Consider the following 18,151-nt stretch of genomic DNA (forward strand, 5'->3'; position numbering starts at 1 on the left):
AATTGCACAAACTAAAAGCTGGATTTTGCAGTGCTATGGAATTGTTATAAAAATGGAAGGCTTTGTTAGCATTTGATGATAGGAAGGTGTTTTAATGCAACTTTATGACCCTAAAATAGGAGCACATGGATGGTCTTGCAGAGACAGTCACTGCTGCAGCTGCTTCCTTATGCTGCCACAGAACATGCAGCGGTGAGAACCAAGTAGACATGAGAAACCTGTTCCTCTAATGCAGGAGTCCAGCATAATGCTAGATTTAGCACTGGTCTGGCAAATTTGACTACCTGGACTTCATGTTTTAATAGCTCTACACCAGAAAGCTCATACATAAGTAATGTGACGAAGCACCCCCAAGCTATTTTAAATGTTCCTTAAATCTTTACACACCAAATATTTTAAATACTGAGGATAGTACTGGGCAATGATCAGATACTGTTACATAAGAGCACAATTTCTATTCTTTATCAAGTTCTATTTCAACAGTTATCACAGCCAGCTCTGCTAAGTAACCTACTAGCCTTTCAGTACTACATTATGGAATCTCTACTGCTAAACTGCTAGAGGTAATTCATGCATCGTTGGCAACAGTGTTCACTTAAAATCAAGAGAAGTTCCAGTTTTTAAAAGGAAGTTTTATTTTAACAAGTTTCACTTAGCGCAATACACCTAAAAGTAAATCACAATACAATGAAAGATTAAATCAAGGCCTCAGATTTCATACGAACACCAAGACCAAAATCCTAAAGGTAGCCGTATTGCGTCTCACATTTCTCCATTAACTTAAAAAGCTTAAATGTGCCTTACAAGATATTAAAAAGAAAAACTAGAACTAACATGCCAAATGTCCACTTCTGAGGTTCCAACACAGCTCCTATATCTTGTTTGTACAAAAAAAGCATGTTCCCAAACATGCACTGAAAAGTGTTTGGTGTTATATATAGTATAAGAGCAACATTTAACATAATTGAAACAGCTTTAACCTAAGTACGCTTACTGCTCAAATACACTCCTACAACAAAAACTGGAAAAAAGCTGAAAATTGTTTAACAGGAACTTCTTTACTTGACTTATACCCTAGATGAGCGTTTCAGCATATTCCAAAATACTGAATCTGAATGTTTTAAAATGATCCTGATTTCACTTACAAGTAAAGCATAAATCACAAGCTTGTATTGCAAAACTGTTAAACTTAAGTTTGTTTTGTTTTCTTAAAAAAGTTGACCAAAAATTAGAAGACCAGTTACATTCCCCAGCCCCCACTCATGTTGGACATGTTAGACATTCCAGCCATGCCATTTACTCCCATGGATGCGCGATTGCCACTACTGTAGTAGCTGCTGTTCATTGCACTCTGGTTACCTAAGACAAAAAACAAATAGACAATTTAGTGCAAAAAAGTGTAGTCACAAGAGACTGCTAACACATTTTCCTCGCCCCAACTTACCCCTCTTATACCACCTTAAAAAGACAAACTTCCTTCTATATAATTGAAAGTTACAAAATCTATAAGCCAACTGCAAACCACTTTCCCAGGTTTTTTTTTACAAAGCCAGTCCTGGAAGATCTCATGCCCTCCCTCTACGATATTTAAACTATTTCACACCATGAAATAACAAAACTAATTTCATATAGATTGGTTCCATCTCTGAGTCACCCAGCATTTACTAACAATCTATTTTTAAGAATTTAAAGATCTGCTTTTTCAGTTGCTATTAGGAAATTGTTCTTGTCTTCACTCCTCTAGACTGATTTTCTAAATGTCCTAAAGCTAGCTAAAACAAGTATTTGGACAAAATCAGAGTATCTGGGGTATTTTTTGCCAAAGCAAGTTGATCCTTGCACTCCAGTACACACCCATCTAAAACTAATAAAAACATCTTACCATATCCGCTCATGCTGCTTTGACCACCATAGCCTCCTCCATAACCACCACTCAACGGTTGGTTAGCTGGACCACCATAACTGGATTGGCTTCCTTTCAAGTTAAGGATATACATGTTAAGACGTCAGCCACCATCTTTTAGAAAAAGTATATGCTGTCAAAAAAGGACAAATCTGCTTCTGTTTCACTGTTTACCTGATGTCTAATTTGAAGTTTCTTCCTAATTTGTCTTTCATTATTAGGAAAAGCATTTGCAGGCAGCAAACTTTCTAATAGCCAATTTATCAATTCTTGTGACATCTGAATTTTCAATTAGAAGCAGGAGTGGGATTTGTCTGAAAATGCTATTTTATTCCTTAGTCATGGTATTGTACATTCATTTCAAGCCTACTGAACTAATCTGGAGTGGCATTTACAAACACAGAGCTCATATTTGGGGGCATGCATAGCCTTCTTTATGTTGCTAACACATAATATAATCCATGTTGTATGTGTGGCTTGAAATAGCTCAGAGGAGATGCCAACTTGTGACAAAAATGGATGTCAGCATTTCATATCAGTGACTGCATAACCCTATTCTAGTCTGCACCTAATGCAGCTTTCTAGGTTCATGAACAACCTAAACATGTAGAATACAGCTGACAACCCTATATGAATAACTTCCTTATATGATTAACTCATTTCACATCTCTGTGAAACTTTTTTGCATTTGAGAATATGAATTTGCTTTTCTTAATTGTATCTTGTAAAGCACAAAATCTAAGCCATACATACTCCCATACAAATAAAACCAACCATCATGTTAAGAATAGTATCACAGAACAGTAGAATTGGAAGGAGCCTGTAAGGCCATCAAGTCCAACCCCCTGCTCAATGCAGGAATCCAAATTAAAGCATAAAATGTTTTAACATGAGCAAACCAAGCTTCTGAAGTTGGTTTTACTTTTACACTATACTGAAAGCCACAGATAAACATTCAAGTTTGGAACCTGTTACTTAATAAGACTTCAAGTAAGGGGAACTATCACTGTAGTATAATCATTGCCAGTTTAATTCCACCCTTTATCCTACACCACTACCCCCTCCAAAAGTGACTGCTTTAGGTAGAAAACTGTAACATTGTAAATAAGCATCTAATGCCACACACAGTATGTTACGACTCCCCACACTAGAAACCACTCATGCCACCACTCAAACAAACACGCACACTATTTAACAGCCTAATTGTCATAATATATACCTAAAAGATTTATATACCTGCCAATGTGTTAGTGTTCCAATCTTGAACTACCCCTTCGGTTTCCTTGACTGTGATTAAGACAGAATGTTGAATTTCAGTTTTAGTCCACTTAGAAAGCATGAACTGTAAAAATTAGCCAGCTTTTTTGTTAAACATCAGAAGAACATGAAACCGAATTGCTTACACATACCCATTGCTCCCATCATTTGACTGCCATATGCACCACCACTTCCTCCAGCTGTAGAATTCAAGAAGAGTTCTACGTATCGGTGTTCTAAGGAAACAAAAATAAAGTAATGCTCTGAACAAGCAATGCTCTGTTTGCTGTAAACCGCCCAGAGAGCTTTGGCTATGGGGCGGTACACAAATACAATAATAAACAAATAAATAAACAAACAAAAACACCAGGGTCAAGTTATATCACACACTGTACAAAGAACTTCTGTTGTCTTGATACAAAACTTGAAATCTGTTTAATGCGGAAAATTATGAGCAGTAGTGGCTTTACACCCTCTCCCAACAAGTCACCACAGCATTAACAGGAAGTAAAGGAGTATGCACATCTGCAGGAGAGATTTAACTTACGCATATTTGCTTTGTCTTTGGACATTGCAGCAACAGCATCCTCATGAGTAGCAAACTCAACATCTGCCTCTCCTGTTACTCGGCCATCAGGTCCAATTTCAATATGCACTCTTACAGGATTAAGAGGCGAGAAGAACTAGGTAGAAAACAGACTCATGAAAAAATGCTGAGACTGTTCTTTAAAAGCAACTGATCATGAGTATAAACCAGCCAAGACAGTCACTTACATTGAAAATGTCATTCTCTGTAGCTCTGTAAGGTAATCCTCTCATGTGCACACAGTGACCAGTTGTGCTTTGGAAAGTAGAGGATCCATCGCCGTATCTGTGATCTGACATTCCTGTGGAAAGAACAGCCCATTCTAAATCTTTTGTATGTAGAACACGTTACTTATTTGCCCTAATCAAGAATTCTTACCTCTTCCAAATCGATCAGATCCAAAGCCATAGCCATCATTATATCCATTGTAATCATCATAGCCACCATAGCCTACAAGCCACAATTTAGAATATGTTGAAAAGAATCTTACATCAGAACATTTGTTACAGAGAAATTTGTTTTTGAACCTTAAGAAAGCTTTACATATTTACCTCCACCATAAGCACCACGTCTCATTCTTTCAAAACCGCTTCCTCTACCAAGGCTATTGTAGCCTCTTCCCACACCTGGCCGGTCATATGGACCTGGCCGCTGCATGGCCATTAGCTTGCGAGGTGGATCATAATGAGTACGCACTTCTGCTCTGCTACTCTTGAAGATTTCAATGTACCTAAGGAGGTTCACACACATAATACCAGTTCAGTTTTCAAAAAAACTTGCATACTAGATAATATACAGTATAATACATTCTAATACCATAGCCTTGGAAGTGGCAATTTTAAGCCAGAATTGTTATTTTACAGTCAGAAAATAATCCAAGGCTAATTTATTAAATTAGTTTGAGATTCTGTATGCTCATTAAGATATCCCAACCTTAAGGGCTAGGGAGAGCAAACTTGTTTAACTTTTGAATAATCAGCATAGGAGGGACAAGTGTCCACTCAACAGCACCCATATTTTGCTCATACAGCAATATGCAAGAGAGTTAAAAAACCAGCCTCCGCCAGAATTTTAACCCATCAATACATTCCAAGAAGCATTCTGTGCTCATGAGCCCATCCTATGCTTTTGCATGGCAAATTAGCATAGGCAAAAAAGGTGCATGCTTCAATTAAGTCACAAAACTTAGAATACCCTTTGTGACATTTCAGATTATGTTTTAATGTGAAAAATTATACAAGAAAATGTTACATCAATATATAGAACAAGTTTATTAATCATGTTTTCTTATGGTAATAAGATGCTAAGTGTCTTTAGAACTAGAGGCATAATTGGTGCTTATGAGAAAAATTTAAAGCCATAATCTCTCAACTTCCTTACATATGTTAAACATGTTCAAAATTAACAGCTTTGAGTGATCTAGGGAAGGATAGCAGAACCAGTCTTAGCCAGTCCGCACAGGTGTAACAAAATTTTAACATTTTATGATAAAATTGGAAATGTTAGTAGGGTATGGTATTACATGTTGTGAGGTGAGCACTTAAGAAGAGAGAATATGGATTTAATAACAGTTTACCATAAGAAGAGCGACATATCCAACCAACCATCCATCCCCACCTGTGCCCTATTCTTTCCTTGTGTTTCTTTAGAGCCTTTTCAGCTATTTCCTGTGAAGCAAACTGCACGAAGGCCTCCCCCGTACTCCTCCCCTGGAAGTCCACCGGCAATGTTATCCCATTTGGCACGATTTCCAACCCTTCAACCCAAGGACAAATAACCCCAGTAGGGGGGTAATATTAACATCACAAGCCCAATCATGATTTTCTTATAGCTTTAAAATATACCAGAAGTTATACTTTAAATTTTAGAATCAGTATACCATACTATTAAACACTATAAAAGAAACATGTTAACATGAAACTTATTACATACTATTCAAAAGATTCTTAACTCAGCCTGCTTGCATAAAAGACATTTCTGCAGCATTTTGATTAATATTATTTCCAATTAGCGCAGGATGTGTTAAGAAAAACATTAAAGCAGCACTTTTCTAAAAATTAATTCAGTTTATCAGTTAATATTCCTTTGAAAATATAGCATGGTCAATTCTTAAGATCTTAAAAATCTAATTAAAATCAAAGACAACTTCATGCAAAACATTTAACAGCTCTAGTAACAAAATCAAGGATTTGCATTTTCACAAACATTTCAAAAAACTGTATATGCATATCAAAGATTTAAAAAAAACAATTTAGGAATAGATATTTCAATAAAATCTAGTATTGTACAAATTGATCTCAACACCACAATTCAACAAATACATTCAAACTTATCTGGACTACTACAACACATTCCAAACATTCTGATGTAAAACTCACTTCTATTACTAGTTTTAATATAATTCTTCTCTTGTATATCAGCTTGAAGTCACTTCTTATGAAGCAAAAGTATTAAAGACATACCAAACTTGAAGCTTTCCCATATTTATAAACATATAGGACAAATATATATTTTCTGAACTCTTATGACAAGTGTTAAGAAAAAATAGGTTCTATTATGTATTTTAGAGTGTTTTGTTCCATCCTTTCAACCAAACTACAATTATAACATTTATTCAGTGACCTTTTTCTACACACTCAGAAGTTAGGAAAGCATTCTAAATGTTGGTTGAATTGAGTGGAAGGATAAAATGGTAACTTTCCCTACAATCTATCAGTATTTGCTTTATGGTTTAATGTGCTAGTCATCCCTTAATCTTTGCAGGATTAGACTGGAGCCAAAGTTTAGCTTGATACGTGAAGCTTTGGAGACAGTTCTCAAATAATTATAAGGCCGCTGCAGCCGAAGCTATTACTTTTGTCTTTAACAATACTTAAAGCATGAACCATACAAGATTGGCAGTTCAAGCATTTATTGTATTATTAACGTGGCTGGGCATTGTTTCAGTGCCATTGGAATTCTAACCTTTACCAATACAGCTATAGCTAGAACTTATGCCCCACATACCTGAGAAAAACTGAACAATTTCTTCCTTGCTACAACCAAATGGAAGTCCTCTAAGACGTACAAAACCATCATTAGCAGTATCAGGGCTGTTAGGACCAGTATGCTTCAGAACCCAATCCATTTCAACGTTGTTTGACTTGAAGACTGCAAGAGGCACTTAGAATTAATGAATTTTGGAACATGGCACAAGATTAATGCATAACAATCATTTGGAGAACAGGTTCACATTTATATACACAGAATAGTCATGCATCTAAACTCCACCCAACTCAAGAGATACTTGTCAGTTACTATGTCAATTCAATCCAAACCTTCAACATATCTGTGTCCCATTGTTTCTCTGTCTTTTTTCAATGCCAGCTTCACATCTTCTTCAGTTTCCAGTTCAACAAATGCTTCTCCACTTGGTCTTCCTTCCCTTGTGTAGATAAAACGGACCCCTGAAGATCCATTTAGTATTTTGCATTCTAGGAAAGAGTGGGAAAACAAGTTTAACACACTGTCAGAAGCCCCACCAAGTTCAACAGGGCCTTCTAAATGAGCAAAAGCTTGGCTCATAAGGCTGAAATTCAAAACATGTCCTTGAAAGCTCAGTAGAAGTCAATGAGATTATCTTTCAAGTAAATATTTTCATACTAGAGTACAAAAGATATTATTTATGTATCACAATCTGTGTACATGGCACTTCACAGAAAAGCAAAAACAACTTCGCCATAAAAGTATCTAAAGCAGGGCATGGGAGAGGGTGGAATTGAAGACAGGAGACAAGGGAAAGGCATGAGTTAATAATCTATTTCTGCATCTTCATTATTCTCATCACCATCAGCTGTACTTCTTGTTTCCTTAGTTTTAAGCACTTCAGTCCTTTAACCCTATTGATAAACAATCCTAATCATGTCTACTCAGAAGTAAGTCCTACTGAATCCAATGGGGCTTACTCCTGGGTTATCTGAGATTATGACTGCAGCCACAATTTTACATCCCTGTATATTCTTGAATGTGCAATACTAAAGCAGCTTCCCCTTACCACAGGAAACAGCACTCAAAAGTGTCCACCTTACTACTGTCCCAATGCAGATCTATACACTTAATTCAATCATAGAACAAAACCAGGAAAAAGATTTTAGAGTTTTGTTTTTTTTTACAGCATTTCAGGACAGGACCTGAATAAAAGAAAGCCACACAGTATACTCCTTGTAAACTCATGAGGGGAGGGCAAGGTTAGGTTAGACAAGATTCGACAGGAAAACTCTTACCAGAAAAAAACCTCTGCACTTCATCCGCAGAGCAGGACCAGGGTAATCCGCGAACTTTCACGACATAACCCTCACCGCCTTCGGTGTTCAACATCATGCTGGAAGTGAGAGTAGTCTCAGTTTCGCCTTCTGTTGCTACGGGGCAGACAAAGAGATCGCCACACTGAGTGGGGCAGAAGACAGGCAACCCAATACCTCCCTCACCCACCAAGACGTCCCCATAGCCCTCCCCTACCTTTTACGTATAGTCCCCACGTACACATGGCAGCAAATGCAAACCCTCGTCCAGCGTGGGCGGTTTTAAGAATCACTTCGCCTCTACAAACACAGTAGGCCGGGCGGCGGCGACTGGTTCCCTTATGAAATGGCGCCGACTGAGTATTTGCGCTTCCGCTCGGCCCAGCCCTTACACAACCTCCGTCTCAGAAACAGCAGGCCTCGGCCGTCGATAGCAACCCGAAGAATATGGGCTACGCAGCAAGGCCCCCTCGGTCACCTAAGTAAAGAACTTAGAATAACTAGAGTCGGACTAACGGCTACTAAACTAAGGGAGGACTCGCCTGCTTCTAAAGTCTGCCGCGGCGTGGCCGAAACCGTAACACAAGGCGCATGCGCGCACATACCCCAACCGCGCATGCGTTATGCCGAGTCTGTCTTCCCTTCTCCTCCCCTCGAATACAAGCACCACCTACGCATGTTCCTTAGCACCTCCTAGCGGCAAGCCCAAGGCTGCCAATCGCTATGCCCTTTTATATGGGAGCTAATGGAATTTACTTGAGTAAAATATAGGATTAGTATAATTCCACGGCTGACCGCCACACGCACTCTCCTCTACAACAGAAGTCTCCCAAAGTGACGCATGCGTCAAGGAACAAAGTCCTCGCCCCCCCCCAAGACCGCAGTTTCGATTCGTGCTTACATGCTAAACCACTACGTCCATGCCCTTCACTGCATAATCAAGTAATAGTCATCCATGTTTCATGTGCTGTTAAAAGCATGCGGGCATGGCCTTCCAGTGTGGCGGCACCCGTACCCGTACTCATTCTTAATCCTTCCGGTTTAGATCACTTTTGGACAAGTCACCACATTGTTCTCAATACAACCTGTGTGGCACCTCGGATTGTACCAAAATGCGGCTATACAATGTCGATATAACTGACTTCTTTCAACTCAAATGGTATACAGGATCATATGCTAAACATAGCTCCAGGACTGCCCTAGTCAAAACATGCAGGCGACTACACGAACCTAAGGATCTCCGAGGAAGATCCATGGATTTAAACTAGATCTTTGCCCGGATAAAACGCGCTGCGACTAAAATGTTACACCTTTAAAAGGAAAAGGGGGACAGAGGGTTTTTACAAATGTCACAAATTACCGGGGACTAAGCCCCAAGTTATTTCCACGCTAACCGATTCTAGAGGATTTTTGAGTTTAGGAGCGCCTAATTCTGTTTACCAACTCAAGACTACCAGTCTGGCTTCACAAGGCAGTGTAAGAATAATTCTAGAAGAATTCACTACATTAACAAGGCAGCTATTAATGCCAAAATTCCCAATAATATAGCCCAAACAACAAGAATGACCCTGAACAGGCGATTGCTAAAAGGCACAGCCACGCAAGAACTATTTTGCGAAAGGGGAGGGGCATCGTAAAATACGGCGGGTTTGCACCAAACTGGCCTAGAATTATGGGCGACGACTAGTAAGTAGCAGTCTAAGCCGCGTCGTCAACAGGAAGGGTGGAGCAGTAGCCGGAGAGCGGGAACAAGGGAGACTACCCTTCCTTAGCAGTCAAGGCGAAGAGGGAGGGGCAGGCGCAAGAGCAGAGGAGGGCCGCCGCTAAGGATTGGCTGAACACAAGCGGGATTCTTGAATCGAGGTGAAGGCGCGGGAGAAACTCGCCGCAGTTCCTTGTCGCAGCACAAAGACCGTTCGCCATGCAACCCCCAGTCGAGCGCCTCTGCCTCAGCCCCACCAGTTCGTTGGACCACAGCTTCCAAAAACGCCTGAAGAAAATCTCGATTGAAGGGAATATCGGTAAGTGCACTGTCTGTGGTCCCGCCTTTGTTTGCTACAGCAGTTTTGAGTGTCTTTTGCTAAGCCTAAGAGATTGGTGGCAACCGTATCTGTGAAAGGGGGGAGGGGGGGAGCTCCTGTTTATAAAACCAAACCTTTGGTCTTTCCAATAGGACTGATAATTAGGGCTCTCCTCCCTCCCCTAGCAGCGCGTCTCCCATGGGAGACATTGGGACGCCAAATTCTAGGAATAGCCTGGCGTTGATTTGGCGGAATTTAACGCGGCACTTAAACAGCGATAAGGAAAGTGTGCTTCATTGTAAGGTAATGCTGTTACCTCTGCTTAAGGGGGGGGGCATTTCAAACTCTGTCACCCATATACTAGTTATAAATTAGACTTCTGTTCTTGATAAACGTGCTTTCAGATATACTAGTTATAAAATATTTGAAAGAACCAGTAACAAAACCTAAAGCAACGTTTCTCAGACTGGTCACACTAAACGCCTGGTTTGCAACAGCAACGCCATGCAACAGGCTTCACTGAAAGTGCAGGGGCAGGCATTATTAAGGAATGCCATACAGGCTGACCCTTCTCAGATTCCATACTGGGCAGTGGTTACTTCTGCATGTACAGCCTTTTTTCTGCCACCTCATGCCTTCCACAAAACATACTACACTATTCATTCCATTTTTTTCTCATTTGGGGATTGCAAAGAAAGTCACAGAACATTATAAATGCATTTCAGACCAGGAGCTTGGGGAAGAAGGGGTAAGTAGGATTCACATGAGAAGCAGGACAGTCTTTCAAATACTGTATTAGTACCCCAAATTCTCTGTCTTGTACTACCAATATCTAGTGACTAGTCCTAATAATACTGACTTAATTTTCTTCACAGCTGCAGGCAAGTCCACATTTGTCCAGCTACTGGCAAAATATAGTGATGAATGGGAAGTAATTCCTGAACCAATTGCCAAGTGGTGCAACATCCAGACATCTGAAAATGAGTATGAAGTAAGCATGCTAACACTATAGCTCTAAATATTATTATAATAGCGCAAGTGTTGAAATACTCGGTCTACTAAAGAATCTTTGTGCTTCTCAGTTACCCTGAATGTCCTGTTTTACTTTCTACAGCAGCCAGATAATAGAATTTGGCACACTGGCAGTAACGTGACTAACTGACAGACTTCCATTTTTTTACCACTATCAGGAACTTTCAACATCTCAAAAGAGTGGCGGAAACTTGCTTCAAATGCTGTACGGCAAGCCTACAAGATGGGCTTATACATTCCAGACTTATGCCTGCTTGAGTAGAGTTAAAGCACAATTAAAACCAATTTCTGCCAAGCTACACGAAGCAGAACACCCTGTACAGTTTTTTGAGAGATCAGTCTACAGTGACAGGTAAGAGCATGCATATCTTTAGAGATCCAGATCTTGAAGGCAATATGGGATAGTTAAATACACCTTAGTAAAATGAAATACTCATTTTAAATGTAAGCGGTACAGTGAATTCATATATTGTACAGCAGCTACAAGTATTCAGCATGTACTGCATATCCTCCAATTACTCTGGTATTTGGCCAACACAAACCTCTACATGACTAACTACATCCATATTTGATGAGCTTGTTTCCTCAAATTCTAAGAGGTGCAACACGGATAAATTCATAAGACTGGCTTGCAATGCAAGATTCACTGTGTCCAGTGGATTTGCTTTCATGTGGGGAACCTGTAGCTCTCTAGATGTTGGACTCCCAACTCTGACCAGCCCTAGCCAGCACAACTAATGGACACCTATCCCTGGTATATAGGATTGCAGTTGGATACAAGAGAGAGAGAGAGAGAGAGTGTGTGTGTGTGTGTGCGTGTGCAAATTGTACTCTGAAGCTGTATTTTCAAGTCCATGTATCTATTTACACATCAGAGCCTCTCTGTTATAGGTATGTGTTTGCCTCCAACTTGTTTGAATCAGGAGAGATCAATGAAACAGAGTGGGCAATTTATCAGGACTGGCATGCATGGCTTCTGAGCCAGTTTGACTCCTACCTAGAGCTAGATGGTATTATCTACCTCCAGACCACCCCTGAGGTATGCTTCTTTCTTCCAAATTTGATCAGTTTTAGATGCCATACTTACCCCAAAAATAGAATATTGAAATAAAGCTCTGATATTCATAGGGTACATGGGGACTGAACCTTTGGGGGGGGTCTTATACCCCAAAGATAAAGGTTAGGAGACTTTCCAGAGGTGCACACATGGGTATCTGGATCTAGGCTGTAGCTATTCACTGAGCTGGATTTACCGCATGGCAAATTTGGAAGTAATACTATAAGTTAACTATCACAACCTTATTTTAGGTCAAATAGCAGCAACCTTTGTCCTAGACACCCAACATGAGCAAGTTAAACCTTACCTTTATAATTAAACATACATAAAACAGCAGCTTTTGTTTTTGATGCTTAAATTTTAGGCACAAACAGTCCTGGGCAATGAGCACTGTAGACCCAATACAAGTCTAACCCTACATCACAATCCTTTTGACAAGTCATTCTGATGTCAACAGATTCTACATCAATACTGTTGCCAAGAGACAACAAAGGGGGACTCAACCAGTACTTTCAAAAATGCTTATTTGTTCAAAAGCCATTTAAACTACAGCATTCCTATTAAAGTTAACTTCAGTATCCTGGTCTAATTAAGACACTTAATTACATTGAGTGGCAGGAGCCTGCAATACTTCACTTAAGTTTACTAAACATAAAAGCTGCGATCCCAAACATATTTACTTGCAAGCAAATTGAACTGATCAATGCAACTTGCTACTAAATCAACATGCTTTGGATCAAGGTGTTAAAGCCAAATGAAAGATTCTGACATCAAAAGTTTAAGAATCAAGTATACCTAAGTAGTTCAAATTCAAAAACTGTTTAAAGTCTACCACTGATGATTAGGTATTATTCTTACATAAACTATGCAATTCCAAGTAGGTATAAAAGTATGTAGTAATCAACTGCAGGAAAAGATTGGTTACATGCCTTTGTTTGATAAGCCTTTTCATAAAAAGCATTCAGCACGCTAAATGTTCTATTAACACTCAAAAAACACAGAAATGCATGGAGAGACTGCAGCATAGAGGCAGAGAAGAAGAACAAGGAATTCAACTGGAGTATCTAGAAAACCTTCACTATAAACATGAAACCTGGCTTCAAAAGAGAACAATAAAGTAAGCAGCTCTTATACATGACACTTTGTTATCCTAATTTTTTTCTAACAATAGGCTAGAATATCCCCTTCCTGCATCATAGTTCAATTACTAGAATAGTATGGGTTAAGCTCATTATATTACCACTACTTTTTTCTAAAGTAACTTTTCTTACAGACTGCCATAGTGAAATTGCAAAAAGTGTTATAACTGTAGCACAGAAGTGCTACATACTTCTAAAAGTGTTTAGGTATTGCTAGGTGCTTGTCTTTTAGAGATGTGGAAGGAACAGGTTAACAAATGTAAGATGCCAGTGAGATCCCTTACTAAGTAAGTCAATGGGGATTACTTCCAAGTAATAGAAAACTGAACTGTCATTGTGTTCAAAACCATCACTGCCTGGGTCAAATTATTCTACAAATAAATGCTCATCTTAGGTACTTAACTATTACTGGGAAAAGGTTAGGTTGTCTTCTAAAGGCCTATTAAAATATACTTACAGTACAAACTAATTTTGCTTTTAGGGTGGAATTTGACAATCTGAGAGATGTACCAGTTTTGGTTTTAGATGTTAATGATGATTTCAAAAATGATGAAATAAAACAAGAGCACTTGTTGGAAAAAGTAAGTATCTGCCACTTGCATCAGATTTATCCATCCAAAGTTTACTATTCTGTTCCACAACCCAGTTAAGTGCTAATATTTGAAACTGAAGCTCCGATTTATACAAGTGACGTGTTAAGGTTGCCTGTCTAAATATACTCAACCCTGTCTCTTGCACAATGCTTGGCTAGTGTTTTACACAGAACACTGTCAAATTAAGGCTTATTATAGGAGTCAATGTGCTTGAATGTTTTCTGCAACAAGCTAGACTGAAACACAAAAGTTCATTCAGAACGCTGAACATTGCTTCGTTTGTTTTTTCTCTTGACATGCTTATTAACAGTAGGCATGCATGTGTTGGTATTTCCCCGTGTTCTGGTGCCTGAAACAGTTTACCCTCACACTGGCTCAGAACTACTTAAAAGTGCAGAGGTCAACTGAGGAGGAAAGCAAGTTTTGACCCTGTACTCAATTTTAAAAGCAAGTTCCTCCACTGCCACTTCAAACTAGCATGCAAATGTTTAACATGTGTATAAAGTTTGATCCTAGGATTCTGATTATAATTGCTTTCAGCATCTCATTGACATATCTTGTTTTTACAGGTTACGAGTTTTTTGACAACTTAGCAACTGAAAAGACTGTTCTAGGAGAACATTTGGAGAAGTACCATGTTTTTATCTTATGTGTAATATCTCTCCTTGTAAACTCTGCTTTCTCTATATGGACATATAAAGGTGAGAGGTTGCTCCCAACAGAATAGAGAAGCTTTAATAGCACATGGATATAAAAAGCAGTTATTCATGACACTGGGATTGTTTCAAGAACCATCTCAACTTGTGGTTTGAGTTACCTGAAGCAAAATGACAACTCACACCATCTTACCCAAATATAAATGTGGGTGTAACAAGCTACATATACTCATTTTGTTCCTGGAAGGGTCCACATAACTTGCTGGGGGCAAGTTGTTACATTGCTTTTGTTCAGATAATTTGCTTTGTGTATTTCCAATATGCTTTAGCTAGGATAAACATTTTGTAAAACCAGGCTTCTGTGTGTGCCTTCATCAGAACTCTCACCTGCAACAAATGTTTCCACCAAGAGAACAGCACCACCACGTTCATAAGTACCATTGGCCACAAGTTTGCAGGAACAAAGTTGAGAAACATCAGATCTCTCACTAGCATGAACCCACTCTTCAGTGTTAAGGGTGGATTAAAAGCATATTACAACATACACGTATATAGCAGTACATCCATTTCTTAGGTGTAACATTCACAAGTCACAGAGGTTCATAATGTAAGTACTGGAAGGTTGAGAGCAATTAAGATTTGAGCCTCTTTAACAGAATCTTTTCTGGTCTTTGGGATTATGGAGAAAAGTTAAATAGTTAAGAAACATGAAAACATAAGAACCCCTAAGACATGTACAACCTGATCTTTTGCATTACTTAGAAACAAGTCCAAGTTCAACAGTACTTACTCTCAAGTAAGTGCAAGTATAAAGGGACCAAAGATAGCAGTTTTTCTTATTTTGGCAGAAAAAATAACTTTAAATTTGGCAGGTTTTTTTTAGCAAAATAAGATCTGCACATTTTTGCTTAGGTAGATAAAGTAGAGTCATTTAAACACTTCAAAATAAGGAATCTGACGAATTTAGTCTACTGCCATTCCTAGAAAGGGGCAGGGGGAGTCGGGTGCCATCGGAAAGAGCCACGTGCTATGACGGCCACGATCCTATCGTAGCCACTATTACCACAGACCATATCACAACCAGCTCTTTATAGCCCGATTAAGATGGTGGGCAGCTTTGAGCCTAATAACCCTTAAGGGCCATCGTTACCATACTTCAGAGCAACAGAACGCTGCTTTGTGCAAAGAGGCCTGGGGGAGGGAACAACGAGCCCACGTCGCGCGCCGCCGACCAGTCTCTGCACTACCGCCGATCACGTGTTACGCCACCCTCCATTTCGGGGATTTCCACTATCCAAACATATAGACCTCTTCCTCTCCCCCTCCCCATTTGAAGCGCGGCCCTTTTTCGCTGAGCAACTTAGTATTTTTCTTTCTCCTACTTTAGCGAATCGGGAGATGGGCAGGAAAAACTGACCCAAGGCCGGATTAATTCCCGCCATTTCCTTCCGCGGTGGCCGCCAAACCCGGTTTAGTGCCACAATTGCCGCCTAGGCCCCGGAATGGCGGCCAAGATCGCAGCGCGCAATCTGGGCAACACCCACCATAATGGCGGAGGCAGGACGTGGTCAACAGAAAGAGGGAAGGGAGAGAAGGAGTGAATGCTCAGAATAAACACCGCGATGAGAGAGGGGTAAGGCCAACGGAGGAGGGAGCAAGAGGATGAGAGGGACAAAGGACTCATTTGACGGAGGAAAAGACTTACATCGGCAGGCAGATCGACCGATCACGGCGTCTGCACCAAAGCCCCTCCCCCCGATCTGCGCCAGCACTCGAATACCCGCAGCAACGGCCTTAACGGTTGCTAGGCCGCGGATTCCTTCCTTTTCTCCCTCTTCCCACCGCCGCTAGTCTACCAAGCGGCGGTGCCCACTCACCCAGGCCAGGGATCTCTGGGCCAGTCTCCTCAGTATGGCATGGATCCATCGCGTCTGGTCTTTTTGTCTTTCGCTCGGTGACGATCGAGGGCAACACGGAGGCCGATGATGAGCGCAATCAATCAAGCGTGATGCTAAAACAATAAGCAGAGTACGAGGGGTGGTAAATACAGTGCCGTCCACACCAGCGCTGCGCAGCTTCACCTGCGAAACTCGCTTTATTTTTCCCCCACCTCAAAATAAGGCCGCCCGCGCGCCTTTCGCTTTCTCCGACTCACCAAGCTTCCTCGCCGCTGCTCTTCACCTCTATAAATAACTCCTTCCCCCCCCTTGTAGGCTTGTGACATCAGATTAAGTAACCCCTCCCCATTCCCGTCCAGCGGAACCAACCAATAGCTTGGTTACAAAGGAGCTGTAGACGCAGCATTTCTTCCATTTCTTTCTTTGCTTTGAAGTCCCAGGGTCTTTGTATTTTAAGCGTAGAATGCTGGGGAAAGGGGACCTTATTGCAGGATGTAATCCTGAACCGCCTTAGGAGGAGGAGGAAATAAATACCACTGAACTCGCTAGGATTGAATGTGGAGTGAGTAAACATATTTAGGATGGAACTGTAAATCTTGCCCCCATGTAGCCGCTGGAATCGTATGGAAGCTATCTTTGTCAAAGCCGTAGGCACCCCATGTTCACTGGTGCCCCTGGAGATGATTTAAAGAGCCTTTCCAGATTTCAGTTCAGAGGGCCAACAAAGTCGCTACTCTTGGCACCGTGGCTCCCGATGTTTCTCCTGAACTTAGCATTTCTTTTGCATTTTCCCAGCATTCCATCTCAAATACATGCCTATTAGCACATTGATTGCAGCTGTTAGCATGTGTATCATTTCATGATTGGTGACGTGACACAACTCTTTCCCAGTGCTAATTTGAGAACTTCTAAAAAGGGTGAATGTGTCTGCTGCAGCACTGTAGTGAAAAAGTGTAGGGGTGCTCAGAGCAAAACATCACCAAGATACACCAGCAATGGCTCACCATTTTGTCAACTTTTGCGTCTCTCTTTTTTTAGCTCTTAAAAGACTGTGCTGACCTCCTCCTGTGCTCAAATGAATATCTTATAGGATTGGGGGAGGAGAAGAAGCATCATATTCAAGCAAGACTGTTTCTTATCTCCCTTTCCCCATGTCTTGTTACATGCAGAGATGATCTCTTGGTACTGGCACTGAACTAGTGCAGTGGAGCACTAAAGTTCAAAGCCCAAGTTTGTTGGCTTCTAGACAACCCTTAGGCTTCTCCAATTAGACATCCTACCTTAACAAGTGAATATATTCATTCAAAAGGTTAAAACAACATAATGTTTGTCTACCTGCTTTAAAAAAACTTCCATTGATAAACAGCTTCTTCTGATGCATGTTTACCTGGAAGCAGTGGAGGCTAGTCCATTAGGGAAACCAGAGCATAGCCCTACCAAGGGAAATGTCAAGTATAATTTTTTTAAGTTTCCCCCCAAAATCTCAAAGCCACACTCTTTCCTGCCCTGCATATCTTTCCATAATCCATTTGGACATAGGCTCCTGAAGATATTTCTGCCAATCTCCAGTTCTCTGGACAATCAGCTCTCTGCATCACACAGCCAATCTCAAACCAAACCATATTGCTATAGCCAGGAGCTCCCACGCATCTGTCTCCAGGCAAAAAAACCAAAACAAAAAATGTATATATTTCTGGCACTACTGGCTCTTAGCCCTGATTATGTATTT

General features: G+C 40.4%; 2 protein-coding genes across 7 annotated transcripts; one reads left to right on the forward strand and one right to left on the reverse strand.

The window, feature by feature from the left end:
* Positions 1–617: 617 nt before the first annotated feature.
* HNRNPH1 (heterogeneous nuclear ribonucleoprotein H1) lies at positions 618–16,783 on the reverse strand. 6 transcript variants are annotated; one of them, XM_061617307.1, is made up of 14 exons: positions 16,680–16,783; positions 16,402–16,535; positions 8,009–8,143; positions 7,064–7,219; positions 6,753–6,896; positions 5,364–5,502; positions 4,298–4,476; positions 4,125–4,196; positions 3,935–4,068; positions 3,708–3,843; positions 3,313–3,396; positions 3,140–3,190; positions 1,883–1,975; positions 618–1,359 (listed from the first exon to the last, which is right to left on the reverse strand). In XM_061617307.1, exons 2-14 carry the CDS (start codon positions 16,448–16,450, stop codon positions 1,241–1,243), a joined length of 1,491 nt encoding a protein of 496 aa, XP_061473291.1. In that variant the 5' UTR covers positions 16,451–16,535; positions 16,680–16,783; the 3' UTR covers positions 618–1,240. The 6 variants fall into 6 exon arrangements, with proteins under 6 accessions (XP_061473291.1, XP_061473292.1, XP_061473293.1 ...); XM_061617308.1 differs by having other exon boundaries at positions 8,009–8,137; positions 16,635–16,738; XM_061617309.1 differs by having other exon boundaries at positions 3,935–4,047; positions 16,635–16,738.
* Positions 9,705–14,878, forward strand: LOC133380295 (deoxycytidine kinase 2-like). The gene is made up of 7 exons (XM_061617312.1): positions 9,705–10,047; positions 10,923–11,038; positions 11,238–11,431; positions 11,971–12,118; positions 13,138–13,253; positions 13,757–13,856; positions 14,438–14,878. Exons 1-7 carry the CDS (start codon positions 9,948–9,950, stop codon positions 14,459–14,461), a joined length of 798 nt encoding a protein of 265 aa, XP_061473296.1. The 5' UTR covers positions 9,705–9,947; the 3' UTR covers positions 14,462–14,878.
* Positions 16,784–18,151: the final 1,368 nt, after the last annotated feature.

Source organism: Rhineura floridana, chromosome 3, assembly GCF_030035675.1.
Source record: "Rhineura floridana isolate rRhiFlo1 chromosome 3, rRhiFlo1.hap2, whole genome shotgun sequence".
Lineage (NCBI taxonomy): Eukaryota > Metazoa > Chordata > Lepidosauria > Squamata > Rhineuridae > Rhineura > Rhineura floridana.